The 13247-nt window shown below is 36.6% G+C and overlaps 2 protein-coding genes across 4 annotated transcripts; one reads left to right on the plus strand and one right to left on the minus strand.

Annotated features, from left to right (window-relative positions):
- The first annotated feature begins 626 nt into the window (after nt 1-626).
- On the plus strand, nt 627-6572 carry LOC121246035 (mitogen-activated protein kinase homolog MMK1). Its single transcript, XM_041144010.1, has 6 exons — nt 627-965; nt 1082-1211; nt 2545-2682; nt 3615-3947; nt 4299-4479; nt 6165-6572. Exons 1-6 carry the CDS (start codon nt 742-744, stop codon nt 6338-6340), a joined length of 1182 nt encoding a protein of 393 aa, XP_040999944.1. The 5' UTR covers nt 627-741; the 3' UTR covers nt 6341-6572.
- Nucleotides 6573-7104: 532 nt separating this feature from the next.
- LOC121246036 (serine/arginine-rich splicing factor 4-like) lies at nt 7105-12192 on the minus strand. Of its 3 annotated transcripts, none has more exons than XM_041144013.1 (5): nt 11783-12192; nt 10802-10903; nt 8045-8186; nt 7920-7966; nt 7105-7493 (listed from the first exon to the last, which is right to left on the minus strand). In XM_041144013.1, exons 1-5 carry the CDS (start codon nt 11867-11869, stop codon nt 7470-7472), a joined length of 402 nt encoding a protein of 133 aa, XP_040999947.1. In that variant the 5' UTR covers nt 11870-12192; the 3' UTR covers nt 7105-7469. The 3 variants fall into 3 exon arrangements, with proteins under 3 accessions (XP_040999947.1, XP_040999945.1, XP_040999946.1); XM_041144011.1 differs by having other exon boundaries at nt 7105-7445; nt 10802-10909; XM_041144012.1 differs by having other exon boundaries at nt 7105-7445; nt 11783-12190.
- Nucleotides 12193-13247: the final 1055 nt, after the last annotated feature.

Raw genomic sequence — 13247 nt, forward strand, 5'->3', positions numbered from 1 at the left:
TCTTCTTCATCATCTTCGTCCTTACTGCCCCCTTGATGTCCTTGCCACTCACCAACATCCAAAGCTTCATCGCCCCTTGCCGACGTCGTTATCGCACCTCTCACCTTCCTCGCCACTAGCTGACATCGATCTTCACCCTCACCTCCGTCATCATCGTCGCTGCTATGCCCTCGATGTCGTCACCACTCATTGACATCCTCGCCTCCATCAACGTCTTTTCTCTCAGTCGAGTTGAGGGGGTGGGGAGGGATTGGAAAAGGGCAAGGGAAGGAGAGGAGAGGCACGAGAGGGGAGAGAAGAGAGAGAGAGAGGAGAAGAGAAAAAAATTAATTAATTAAAAAAAAAAACACATCAAGATTCCGTGTCTATATTATTTTTCTTAATTAAATAGACGGTGGAAACAAAATTTTACGTGTTTGTTTTTGTTGGTTGGGTAAAACCGAAAACGGAAGTCCCCCTATCCTCCAACCAAACAGGAAAATGGAAAAAAAGGAATAGGAAGAAAGTGAACGGAAAGAGAACGAAAAAAAAAGGACGAGAAAGAAAGTAAACGGAAAGTAATAAAATATTGTTTTTGCAATAAAAGAGAGAATTTCAGAGAGACGTGCAAGGAGTTAATAGGGGGTTTGACCAAAAGCAGTGGCACCCAATCATTCGTTAGGGCTTTTATTGTTACAACTTTTTTTTACAGTTACAGGGTACAACAGAGAAACAAAGTAAAACACGAGAAGGAATTAGGAAATGGACGCTGCAGGAGGGCCAGCTCCGCCTGCCGACGCTGTGATGATGGAGGCGCAGCCCGACCCGCAGCAGCAACCGGCGATGGGGATGGAGAACATATCGGCGACGCTTAGCCACGGAGGGAGATTCATTCAGTACAACATATTCGGCAACATCTTCGAAGTCACCGCCAAGTACAAGCCCCCCATCATGCCCATCGGCAAAGGCGCTTGCGGCATCGTTTGGTCCCTAAATACTCTCTCTCTCTCTCTCTCTCTCTTCTTTGTGAATCTTAAGAGATGGATTCTGTGGTTTTATTTTTTTTATCATTTTTTTATATTTGGATTATGAATTTCCGTAGCTCGGCTTTGAATTCGGAGACGAACGAGCACGTGGCCATCAAGAAGATTGCTAGTGCGTTCGACAACAAGATCGACGCCAAGAGGACTCTTCGCGAGATCAAGCTTCTTCGCCACATGGATCATGAAAACGTCAGTGAGTGGTTTCAATAATTTTTCTTCATTACCAATTTAGAACTACGTAGATTAGTCGTTTTCTGGGAGTTTCTTATTATTTTTAAATAAGAATGTTTAATCACTGAGTTTATCGTTTTCTTTTACCCAGGAAAACTTCAATTATGTATGCGATATTTGTGGAAAAATGATCAGGGTTAAGTACCCGTAATGTTTAGTAGTTTGCTAGTGATGCTAGCTAATGCTGGAAACGCAGAGAATATTACCTGTTCGATTTAAACGGGCATTAATTAAACCACATTTATAGTGAATCTTAATTCTGATGACTTTTACACTCCGATGATTCATCGGAGTAGAACTGCATCAAGGATTTAGAAGTACGAACCACAGTGTTCTGTATAACGCTAGTCGTTAGTGCGAGTCATTACTCGTTGGCATGGCTGACGTGACAAGTTGTTACTAGTTAGGATTACTTATGCTGTCACATCGCATTGTAGGAAGCTTCTTATGCTACTGTTCGATACCATGATCATTGTGGCCAATGTAGACTATTTTAATGTATAACACAGTGTTGTCATTATTGTTTTGTTCAATAGGATTATGTAGAATTAAAATTATGAACAAAAAATCTATTTTAAGCATTAGTCTTTTTTTTTCCCCCTATCTTTTCTTAGCTGAACAGATCTCATTATTACATGTAGATGTCATTTCATTTGTTGGCCCACTTTGGCTGCCGGGACTTCTGAAACCATCTCCATTTTCATAGGCATGTTTAGAACCAATCATTGCAAATTAATTGACCAATTTTCCCGGGAGAGTGTAACATATAAAATATGAATGTGGCGTACTATAATTGCTTTTATTTGTAAGATAAATGTAATTATTAGTTAGCATATCCTAATCATTTTTTACCACTGTAATTATTAGTAAGCATATCCTAATAATTTTTTCCCACTACGGTCTCTTGTCTTCACCTATGTCTATGAGCTCTAGCTCAAATGTCGCGTCCTTCCCTGTAGGTATAGGTGGAGGATAAGGTTGTGGTTCAGAATCCACCAGAGAGTATGTGTAACTTATCAATAAAAAGATTTGCTCATCTTACTTATGTGATTTATTATTACGCGTTTGCAGGGGTCAGTAGACATTCTCCTTAGTTTTTTATTTGGTCATGCTTTTTATATTTCTTGTACCCCTGAACCCACCAAAGAAGAGGACAAGGAGGGGGGGGGGGGGGGGGGGGGGGGGGGGGGGGGGGGGGGGGGGTGGGGGTGTTTAGAACCTTCTGTAAGAGACGTATGAATTTGGTTCTGTTTTTTTTCCCCAATTAATATCACTTATATTTGTGATGCAGATTGTTGCAATCAGGGATATAATACCACCCCCACAGAGGGAGACATTTAATGATGTATATATCGCTTACGAGCTAATGGACACTGACCTGCACCAAATTATTCGTTCAAATCAAACATTGTCAGAGGAGCATTGCCAGGTATTCTAAGCAGTTAGGTATTATCAAAGTATTTGGACATTATCTTACAGGTAAGAGTTGTTTAGAAAACCGTGGAGCCATAAATCTTCCTTTGCCTATGATAAAGGTAGTTGAATGGCATAGTATAATCGTAAATCAACTTGGGAAATGAAAATTGACGCATGCGGCATGCCTAAGACTTAGAAACGCAATTTCCTTTGGATTCTCCAACTTTCTAAGTTTATTTATGTTGGGATACAATAATGCGAGAATAGTAAAGAAAAATAGAGAAAACAATTATACAACACAAGATTTACGTGGTTCGACAATTTGCCTATATCCACGGAGCTGCTCGGGATTTTTATTTAGAGGAATGTTGAAGCACACTGAAAATTACAAGATTTTCACTCAACTCAAGCTCTCCCACTCTCTATCGCCTCACTCTCTCAGTGCCCAAAAATGCCGTTTCGTTTCACTCTACAGCATTTCTAAAGTTTTAACACTTATATATATATATATATATATATATATATATATATGCGGCGTAGTGAAAACCCTAAGGCGGTGAATTTTCCACTTATTTGCTCGAGCGCGACTCGAGCGAACTTTCTGTCCGGTGTTCGCTCGAGCGCCAAATCGACCGAGACTCAAGCGAACTCTTGGGTTGAGCTGCGCTCGAGCCCAATGTCGAGCACCTGTTGATCTCTTTCTGGGCTTCCCTCGAGCCCATTGTCAAGCGCCTATGGAACAAACTCTCGGGTTGAGTTTCGCTCGAGCAATGTATCGAGCAAGCAACGAGCAAACTCTCGGGTTGCCTCTGTTCAAGTGTAAACCAGGCTCCACACTCAACAATTTCTTCTTTTTGTTCCTATTCTTATTATAATTTTCAAAATTCACAATATCAATCTGCCACAGATAAAAATAACTATACTACTTTTCCATGTTTTATGCAGTATTTCCTGTATCAGATCCTCCGTGGATTGAAATATATACATTCTGCAAATGTTCTGCACAGGGACTTAAAGCCCAGCAATCTTCTTTTAAATGCCAATTGTGACTTAAAAATATGTGATTTTGGACTAGCTCGTGTCACCTCCGAAACCGATTTTATGACAGAATATGTCGTTACAAGATGGTACCGTGCACCAGAGCTTTTATTGAACTCTTCTGATTATACCGCAGCTATTGATGTATGGTCAGTTGGCTGTATTTTCATGGAATTGATGGATCAGAAGCCCTTATTTCCTGGTAGAGATTATGCGCACCAACTAAGTTTGCTTATGGAGGTAATTTTATTTGCCATATTTTAACTGTTACACTACTGGTTTCTGGGAAAAAAATGATCATTTTACGTTTTCTAAGTCCAATTTCACTTTCTCTTAATATTTATTGCTTTTCATTTAAGACCTGCCTATTTTCTGCACTTCACCTTATCTTAAGAAATGAAAAGGTCATAGAAGTTTTACGCTAAATTTGGCACTGAATATATTAGCAGATGACTTTGAGGTCTGATTTAGGATTATTCAAAAATATTACCTTAAATGGATTTCTTCTATCTCACCTTTATTAAACTATATGCTTCCATAATTGCATGTACTCATGAATAAGTAATACACATTTTCATCTTTATCATGCAGTTGATTGGCACCCCATCAGAGGCTGACTTGGGGTTCTTGAATGAAAATGCTAAGAGATACATCCGGCAACGTCCTCTTTACCGTCGGCAGTCCTTCACTGAAAAATTTCCACATGTCCATCCTGCAGCTATTGATCTTGTTGAAAAGATGTTAACATTTGATCCCAGACAGAGGATTACTGGTGAGTTAATGAATTCTAATGTGTGTGCATAACAATACTAATCTCAACTGAAATAAACAAAGTCTTAATCTCCATTAAAGTATTTTTACTTGTGAAAAAAGCATGTTAATCTCTATTAATCCTTGCATCAGAATACTAGTCTAATTGTAATCTTTATCCCACATGATTCATTGTTTTAACATGCTTTATTGGTCTGGCATTACTTGTCATTTGTCTTTGATTCCTTAAGTTTTTTTTGTCATTGCTAGTAAACGAAAAAAAAAAATGTGCGAGCCATTGAGAACCTTTTGTATCACTAATTTGATCAAAAAGGTTCTTACAACGGCCATACAATTTGTGTCAAAAGTGAAGTTGATTCTGTTATAATTTGATCTTTAGTTAAAGTTACATAAAAGCAGAAAAAACCATTTTTTAGTTGTACGACATTCGTTTAAACATCCTATTCTGGGGCTGCTGTTTTTTAAGTTCTTTGGGATCCCTTTTTTGTGCACACATAGATAGAATCAAACCAATTCCCTAAATGTTTTGTGGGTATTGCTCCAATCTTACTCCTTTCCTTTATCAGGCTGAGAATTGATTCTAGTTCTCCATCTCCTATCATAATTTTATATGATTTTTTATGACATAAATTTTCAGTTGAAAATATTGTGTACCTTTCTTTTTGTGTGGGTGTGTATCTTCATGGCATTTTTCACTAATAGAAAAGTATATTAATAGTATTTTTTACATATTCCACTAATATGACATTCTGTCTTGCATTTGACGTGTTGATTATTGACATAGTGTGGACGAGAAGCGCACACACACACACACATATATATATATATATATATATAAATAGATAGATATAGATAGAGATATAGATAGATAGACTTAACTTTTGACTAGTGATACTGAAATTGGAAAAATCAAGACCAAGGATGTGAGTTAAAAGCATGATCAACAAGCATGCCTTTCTATTTTCAGCTTTCCCAAAGGACTCGTTATCTCAGGAAGTCCCTGTTTAACATCATTTTCATCTCTCTCCTATGACCTGTTATGCTGTGGTGGCTATCATTAAAGAGCTATCGGATGCTGCATGTCATTGATGTTGCATTTTACCCATACCAAGGCACAATAGTAAACGTCACATACCTCTCATTTAACAAGTACGACTTGGGGATTACCAAGTGAAGGTTGCTACCAAAATGATTGAGCTATCTCAATCTGAACGTCAGGCAACAAATCGCTTGGAGGATCCCTGGGTGTTAATAACCTACTGAAAGACTGTCCTGTATGAGAAAGAAAGACGTTAGGATCTCTAATTATGAACCCACTTGAAAAAGAACACCCCAACCCCTACCCCAACCCCCTACCCTGGTCAGTTTCAATTTCAATCCAAGTTCAACCTAACTAGTTTCCAACAATCTTTGCTGTAATCTTGCCATTCAAAATGTTACAGCCGATATCCTAGGGGACTCTTTATTTTGCCATGGTCTTTTAAAAAAAAAAAAAAAAAATCTCTCTTGAAAAGGTTTTCTAGATAAATCTCCCATGAGAACCTCGCCATCGTGATCTGACATTAAATTTTTCCAATGATTCAATTAATCCATTAAATTTTGTGCTTACCGCTGCAACTGTGTTGTTGTTAACGTATTTGTATTAGCACATTTAAAACATGACTTATAATTTTCTATTTCCAACAGTCGAAGACGCTTTGGCGCATCCCTATTTAACATCTCTACATGACATCAGTGATGAGCCTGTCTGCATGACTCCCTTCAGCTTTGACTTTGAGCAGCATGCACTGACTGAGGAGCAGATGAAGGAGCTGATCTATCAAGAGGCTCTTGCATTTAACCTCGAGTATCAGCACCCATAAGGAGTCGTGCTGTTTATTCACTCATCGTGGATTTGATCAGTGTAGTCTCTCTGCTTTATACATTCGGTGATTGATTTCCTTGTGTATATATGTTGCATTTCAAAATGGGTGGTTCTGGAGTTAATTTACTTGCGGGAAGAACAGAATTCAGAGGCTGTTACAAATCTTTGCATGGCGGTTTACCTCTCCATTTGTTATTCTATTATTTAACAGATGTATCTCTCTTTCTCTATCTTTGTTTTTCTTCTCTTTTAATATTCTACTGTCTATGGAGAGAGAGAGAGAGAGAGAGAGAGAGAGAGAGAGAGAGGCTCATTTTTTAGTATTGTAAGAAATTGGTACCAGATCTGTCTTTTTGTATTGTAGCTCAATAAGCCCAACATGGTGTTGCCATCTCTAGTTCTAACTTACAGGATTTCCAAGCCAAGGGCACAACTACTAGGTCTCACCATTTTCTCATCACTCCATGGAAGAATTAAATCAATAAACCAGACTCCATGAGAGAAAGACAGTAATAACTTCAATTTTCCTGCTTAAATCTATATAATTTTTTTTTATTAGTATGATTAAGAAATCAGAGAACCATTTGACACTGAAGAAGTCTGCAATGGGATGGTAAGCCTACCTTTCATGAATGAACTCGCATATCATGAAGTTGATTATACTGAATAAGATAAATTCCCCAACGTACTAGTACGTGAAACTGAACTTTGTAAAAATTAAAGGCAAACTCGATATCATCACAGAGCTCATCAATCTAGAGAGGCAAGAAACAATGCAATCCACATTTGCTAAACGCTAATCGAGAAAGAACAAATTCGAATTCATCTGCTATAGTAGAAACAGAATTTTTATGAGTACAACAGTATCTTCAACAATGTGGTTAGCTCTTGACGCTCTCAAAGAATCTTGAAAGTGGCACTGGACCATCAGCCTCGTCGTCATCACTGCTAGAGTGCTTGGTTCTTGACTTGTGCTTCCTTTCCTTCTTTGTTCTCTTAGACCTAGATTTAGCTCGTCTTGATTCTCTCTCATCTTCTTCGCTCCTGTAAGAATCTGAGGATGAACTTGAGGTGCTAGACTCAGAAGATCTCCTTCTCGAATGCTGCTATGACAAATGAGGATGGGTTCATATATTCAGAGTCTCTAATATCTGTGATGATTGAATTGCATGATTATGATTAGGTAATTTAGAGACGGGCATCTATTAGAGCAGTCGTATAAATTTTCACAGCTTTTTTGGGTTCCACCAAGTCAACACATAGATCTGAAACGGTGGTACTGTTTGGTAAGCATTTTCAAGCGTTTTGATGTTTTAGGAGTGTTTTCGGTACTGTAGACCACCATGTGCAGATAAGTGGTTTCCCCACGTATCTACATTTTCATGAGAAGAATGGTAAAGTAGCCATTGAATTTAGCATCACCTTTCTCACGTCACGCAAGCAAACGCTTGGCAGGAGTTCCAACATAGGAAGGCACCCAGGGGGCCCATAATACGAGCGAGCACTCACTCGAATTTCTATTCTAGATTGTGCAAGTGTTAAATCTGAGTAATGACAATTTAAGGAATTGTAGGCACCTTTCGCTTTCTGCTGCTACGTTTCTTTAAATCTTTGTCCTTCTTATCTGCAAGAAGAAGAAGAAAGATACTGAAGAGAACACAGGACGCTCACAATTCTTCTTTCTATAATTTATTGCACGTACCTTTTCTGTCATTAGATTTACTTCTGGAGCGGTTTTTTCCTTGGGCAAGCTTGTGTGCCCTTTCAGCATCCAGTTGAGCTCTGTACTCTCTCATCATTCTATCTGTATCTGCTTCCAGTTCCCCCTTTTTCATCTCATCTTCCTAGTACATCAAATACATACCAAATGAAATAAACACAAAATTCATAATGTTTATTTTCCATCAGAAACACATTTTTTTACCAATCTCCATTGTGAAGTACGAAACTATGCTTTGTTATGAAAAAACACAGTATACAGAACTCGAGAGTAGAAGAGTCAGTACATATGTAAACACTACATGAACATGAAGATAAGCATTATATCCAACAGATGTTGTAACTCAAGGAAGTTAACCAAATCTTGTGAGTATGCACGTGTTTTGAGAGTAACCAAACTATAGAGCATTTAACGTACTCAGGAAATAAGCCATGTAACCAAGTAAAGAGAATTCAACCTCCAAATCAACCTCTCAAGTTAAATATGGACTCTAAAAAAAAGGTTAAAATATGAACTCTAAAAACTGGATAATCTATGACATCACACTGAGTCAGTTTCCCCGAGGGGACCAAATTTAAGCTGTAACGTCTTCATTGATCTCATCATCCATTACCTCAATCTCAGGACAAAATCATTCCTTCTCCTCTCACAATTACCAAAAAAAGGTATCTTCTTATACATCCCCGCTCAAGCCACTTTACTTTTGATGCTTATGGCTTCATCTCATTGATTCTATGCGCAAGATTTTATTGATTATTTCAATTTATGCAAGCTCTTTTGTTAGAGAAGGTTTGACATAGAATGCTGCTTTTTTATCACATAATTTGAAGGGGAGGAAGCTGAGTGTTTCATTCATAATAGGAATAAGAAAACCAGTACTTCTCTTTGTTTGTAACACCCCCTTCCCGATAAAGTTAAGAATGTTACCCCATTCCATTTTGAAGCATGGGGTAAAAACAGTTCCATAAACTTTAAGAATATAATATACAACTCATCAATTATTATAGGACAGAACACTAATTATAGCAATTCGGTAAATATAGAACTAGATGGAAAGATAATATCAGAAACTTTTCTTCATGACATCTTAACATCTCATGTGATCAACACTTATTCTATCTTTCACTAGGTCAAATCTCCTCTATTGCCTTGGCCCAAACACGTCTTCATTGCTACCTCAATAGTTTTAAAACATAAAACCCAAAATGAGACGAATACTCAGTAAATAATTCATAAATAGTAAAATCATCTCTTTTTTTTTGTAAGTAAAAATTTTATTCATCATAATAGTAATAGGCGAAACCCATGTACACAGGAAGTATACAAAAAAATAGTAAAATCATCTTTAAAACATGTTTAACTTTATGGCTTTATGGTGAATCACACCTACTCAACATCATTCATTGTGGCTGGCACATCCACCTATTTGCTCTGATAACTTCGCATTATCATCATATGGCCAAGAGAAAATGCTTTGAAAACTATGCATTCAGCCATTTTCCTATCTTTCCTTTCTTACGATTTTCATAGTGTGAGAATAATCATAGCATTGGTATATTTATTTCATAAGCATATACATTTCATATCGTACACACAGACACATTAAAACAGTTGTAAACTTTACTTTCATAACATATCATATAACTTGGATATATATATTTTATTAGCACTGGGTGTTCAAGAACAAAGTCTCAACTAATCCCGGGGTGCACAGGCCCCTCAACAAAAAGTTTCCCACAAGTGCACCTCGGGTAATTCAAGGGTAAGTTCTCCCCAGTCTAATGACCCCTAGAAATTGTTTGCACCAAGAAGATTCGAACCTTAGACCTAGAGAGCATACCACCAAGGCCAAGGCCTTTACCACTTGAGCCAACCCCTAGGGATTTTGGATACACACACACACACACACACACACATATATATATTTGGAAATGTAACATTTTAATTTGAATGAAAATGAAATAATCTACTACCTACCGTACTTCCTTAAGCTAGCAATTCAACAATTCTTTAGCAACTAAAAGAAAACATTCGTAGTCATCACTACCTACTCTTACTTCATGCCTTTCTATACACGTCATAAATATTGGCCTCATCACACACCTAGTAGCTCAAACCCATTTGTAGTCATCTCTAGATGATGTGATCATGCCATTATGCAACTTTCAATTAAAAGAATGGAAGGAGACGGGAAAAATATGCATCAAAGCTTGCCTTTACCTCCTCGTTTTCAATTAATGGATACAGTAGATTAATGGTTGCAGTAAATACAACTCCTTCCCAATCAAAAGCCTCTTTGACAAAGTCTACATTCCACAAAAGGGAAATCACTAGATATCTCTCAATGGTCCACTATAGAAGCATCTTTAGCACCAAAAACACTGTACATTTCGAGGAAGGCTTCCTTGAAAGCTCTATCTCCACTTCCTCAAGGGTGCACAAGTGAACCAAAGTAGGTTTCAAACTCCCAACTGGGTGAACGCATTGGAAGTAATACCAGTTACATGGCATTTCAGGTTTCTTGAGCTCTTGTTACCATAATGTGACGAATATATATACAGGGACATTTGCTCTTATACTCATTCGTTAATGTCATGGATTATTTAGCCAAGAAGTATGTTAATGAGACTAAAATGTGTTTAAAAGTGGGACACAATAAATCATGATGAGGAATAGGATGAATAAAATTCATGCGCTCTTACATGAAGAAAAGCAAATTAGCTATGTTCAGCAGATTACCTTTTGCTTCCTCTTGAACTCTTCCCAGGTGATAGTGTGAGAGGTTTTAAGACTGGCCAAACGAGCAGCATGCCACTCTGGTGAATGAAATGAACCATCCACCTGCGACTGTTCTCATCAGTTACCATCCACAAAACAAAAATACCCAACAAAAACTACTATTCTGACTATTAGATGGCATTTTCAGATCTACAGCTAAGATCTCACTAAAAATACCCAACAAAAACTACTAGCGGTGTGCCACTAGTGCGTTGGAGAGCTTAGATTCAGTGGCAGTGTCCTATAAGAAAATCATTTTTAGGTTATTATGGATGATAATCAATTCCACAAATCTAGACGCTTGAGAAAGAAAGACCATTACTATCGTCGAGGCGATTCACATCCACATTTTTGGTTTGTTTGTGGACTTTAAAAAATTAATATTATGATCACTGAAAGATGTCACTAAGATGCAACCAAGGATGCAATAGGCATTCCTACCTCCAGGAGCTATATTACATATAGGATAGGATTCTGTTTCTTCTCCCTCCCTCCCTCCCTCTTGAACCTTCTGGTATTGCAATTTAGAGCCATCCCAAAGCTCCGGCCCTTAGAAGAGGGCAATATTGATCTCAAGCAGAGAAGTCAAATCAGCATGCTAATTCAGGGTTCAATACTTCTCACATTCACTCTTACCAAATAAGACTATGAACCATGAATAGCTCGTCAGCTCGTCAAAATCCAGATAAAAAACTTAAAAGCCATATCTTTTAAAGGAAATTTTTATACACCAAATTCAAAACTCTACAATTTCATGGAAATAAGCCTACCCGTTAAAACCACGGATTTATTAAATGAACACTGACCAATTGATCACAAACGTAACATTCAATTATTTAACACAATAGCATAAATCAACAAACTACCATGAAAACCAACGAAAGGAATGAAACTTAAGGATGAGAGATTCAATAAGGAATGGTAGTATGAAAGGGTACAAACCATGCCATCTTCAATCTCGTCAGGCGCAGCAGAGCTGGAGCCCAGCCTGGCTTTCTGCATAGCTTTGTAAGCTTGATTTTTGCCCATTTCAAGAGACACCCAGATAAAAATCAGATGAGAAACCAAGCAACAAAATCCAACAAAGAGAGATGCACAGAAAGAAAAAAAAAATCAGATAAATATATGGGGAAAGTAATTAATTAAAGCATTAACGACCGGGAAGGAAGGCAAAGGAAGTAAAAATATTGGGTGTGGGGGGAATTAGAAGAGAGAAAAAGAGGTTGGGTTTGGGGTTGAGAAGGTTTTTCAGAAGGGCTAGGAACAAAGGTGAGGCTGTGATGCAGGGGATTGTTGGATTGGGATCAAGTGGGTTCAATCGTCCATGACTTGTTGAGAGCAGACAGGTCGGCCGAGGATTATATCGTCTATGTATAATTATTTACATCAGCCTATAAGCACAGCAGCACAGCACATTATGTTCTAAGTTAAAAATAAAAAAGAATAATAATAATATAACATATGAGATGAATGTGCTAAGTTAAAAATAAAAAAGAATAATAATAATATAACATATGAGATGTGCAGAGAGTGCGGCACTCTATGTCTATACATTTTTATTATTAAGTTACTGATACAAATACCTTATCATTTCATCATTATAATTTTTTCAAATAAATAATAAAATTATATTTAAATATTGAATTGAATTGACTTAAGTTAAATTAAATTGAGATGATAAAATATTATTAGAATATTATTTTTTAATATTATTATTATTATTTTAAAATTTAAAAAAGTTAAATTATTTATTATATTTTATGTTATAATTTAAAAAGTTGTAATGATGAGTTAAGATAAGTTTATATACCAAATGAAGCCAATTAAAGTCGTGAATCTGTAAGTACCGCATAATTATTTTTAAAAAAGTAAATAAATACGAGATACATATAAAAAAATTAATTTTTTAATAACGAATCATACTCTTTTTTAAAATAACTATATGATACTTATACATTCTACGATTGAATGTAACATTACTAATATTATCTAACGTATATGCATGGTTTCTCTAAAAAAAATACGGAGGATTTTACTTCATTTTTAAATAAAAATATCGTTGTAAATTGTAATCCCTGTACATCCCATCCCACCAGATGTAAGAGACAAATTTGTATTAAATAGATAGCCGTCATTTTATCCCATTAATTAAGGTGGGATTTTGAATTTCTTAATGTGTTTCTAACCCGAAGTAGAAAGAAAATAAGCATATATTTTTGTATTGTTTGTAATATTTATCCTTCAAATTAGATTGGAGGAGCACTTACCGATTAAAAACCAGAAAAAATAAAAGATTTAAACAGTATAAATTTGTAAATATGATTTAGGTCCCGTTTGAAATTTGGATTGAACTGAAATCAATTCAGTTCAGTCTAATTTTAAATTGAGTCTAACATCTAAGTATCAA

Source organism: Juglans microcarpa x Juglans regia, chromosome 1S (assembly GCF_004785595.1).
Source record: "Juglans microcarpa x Juglans regia isolate MS1-56 chromosome 1S, Jm3101_v1.0, whole genome shotgun sequence".
Classification (NCBI taxonomy): Eukaryota; Viridiplantae; Streptophyta; class Magnoliopsida; order Fagales; family Juglandaceae; genus Juglans; species Juglans microcarpa x Juglans regia.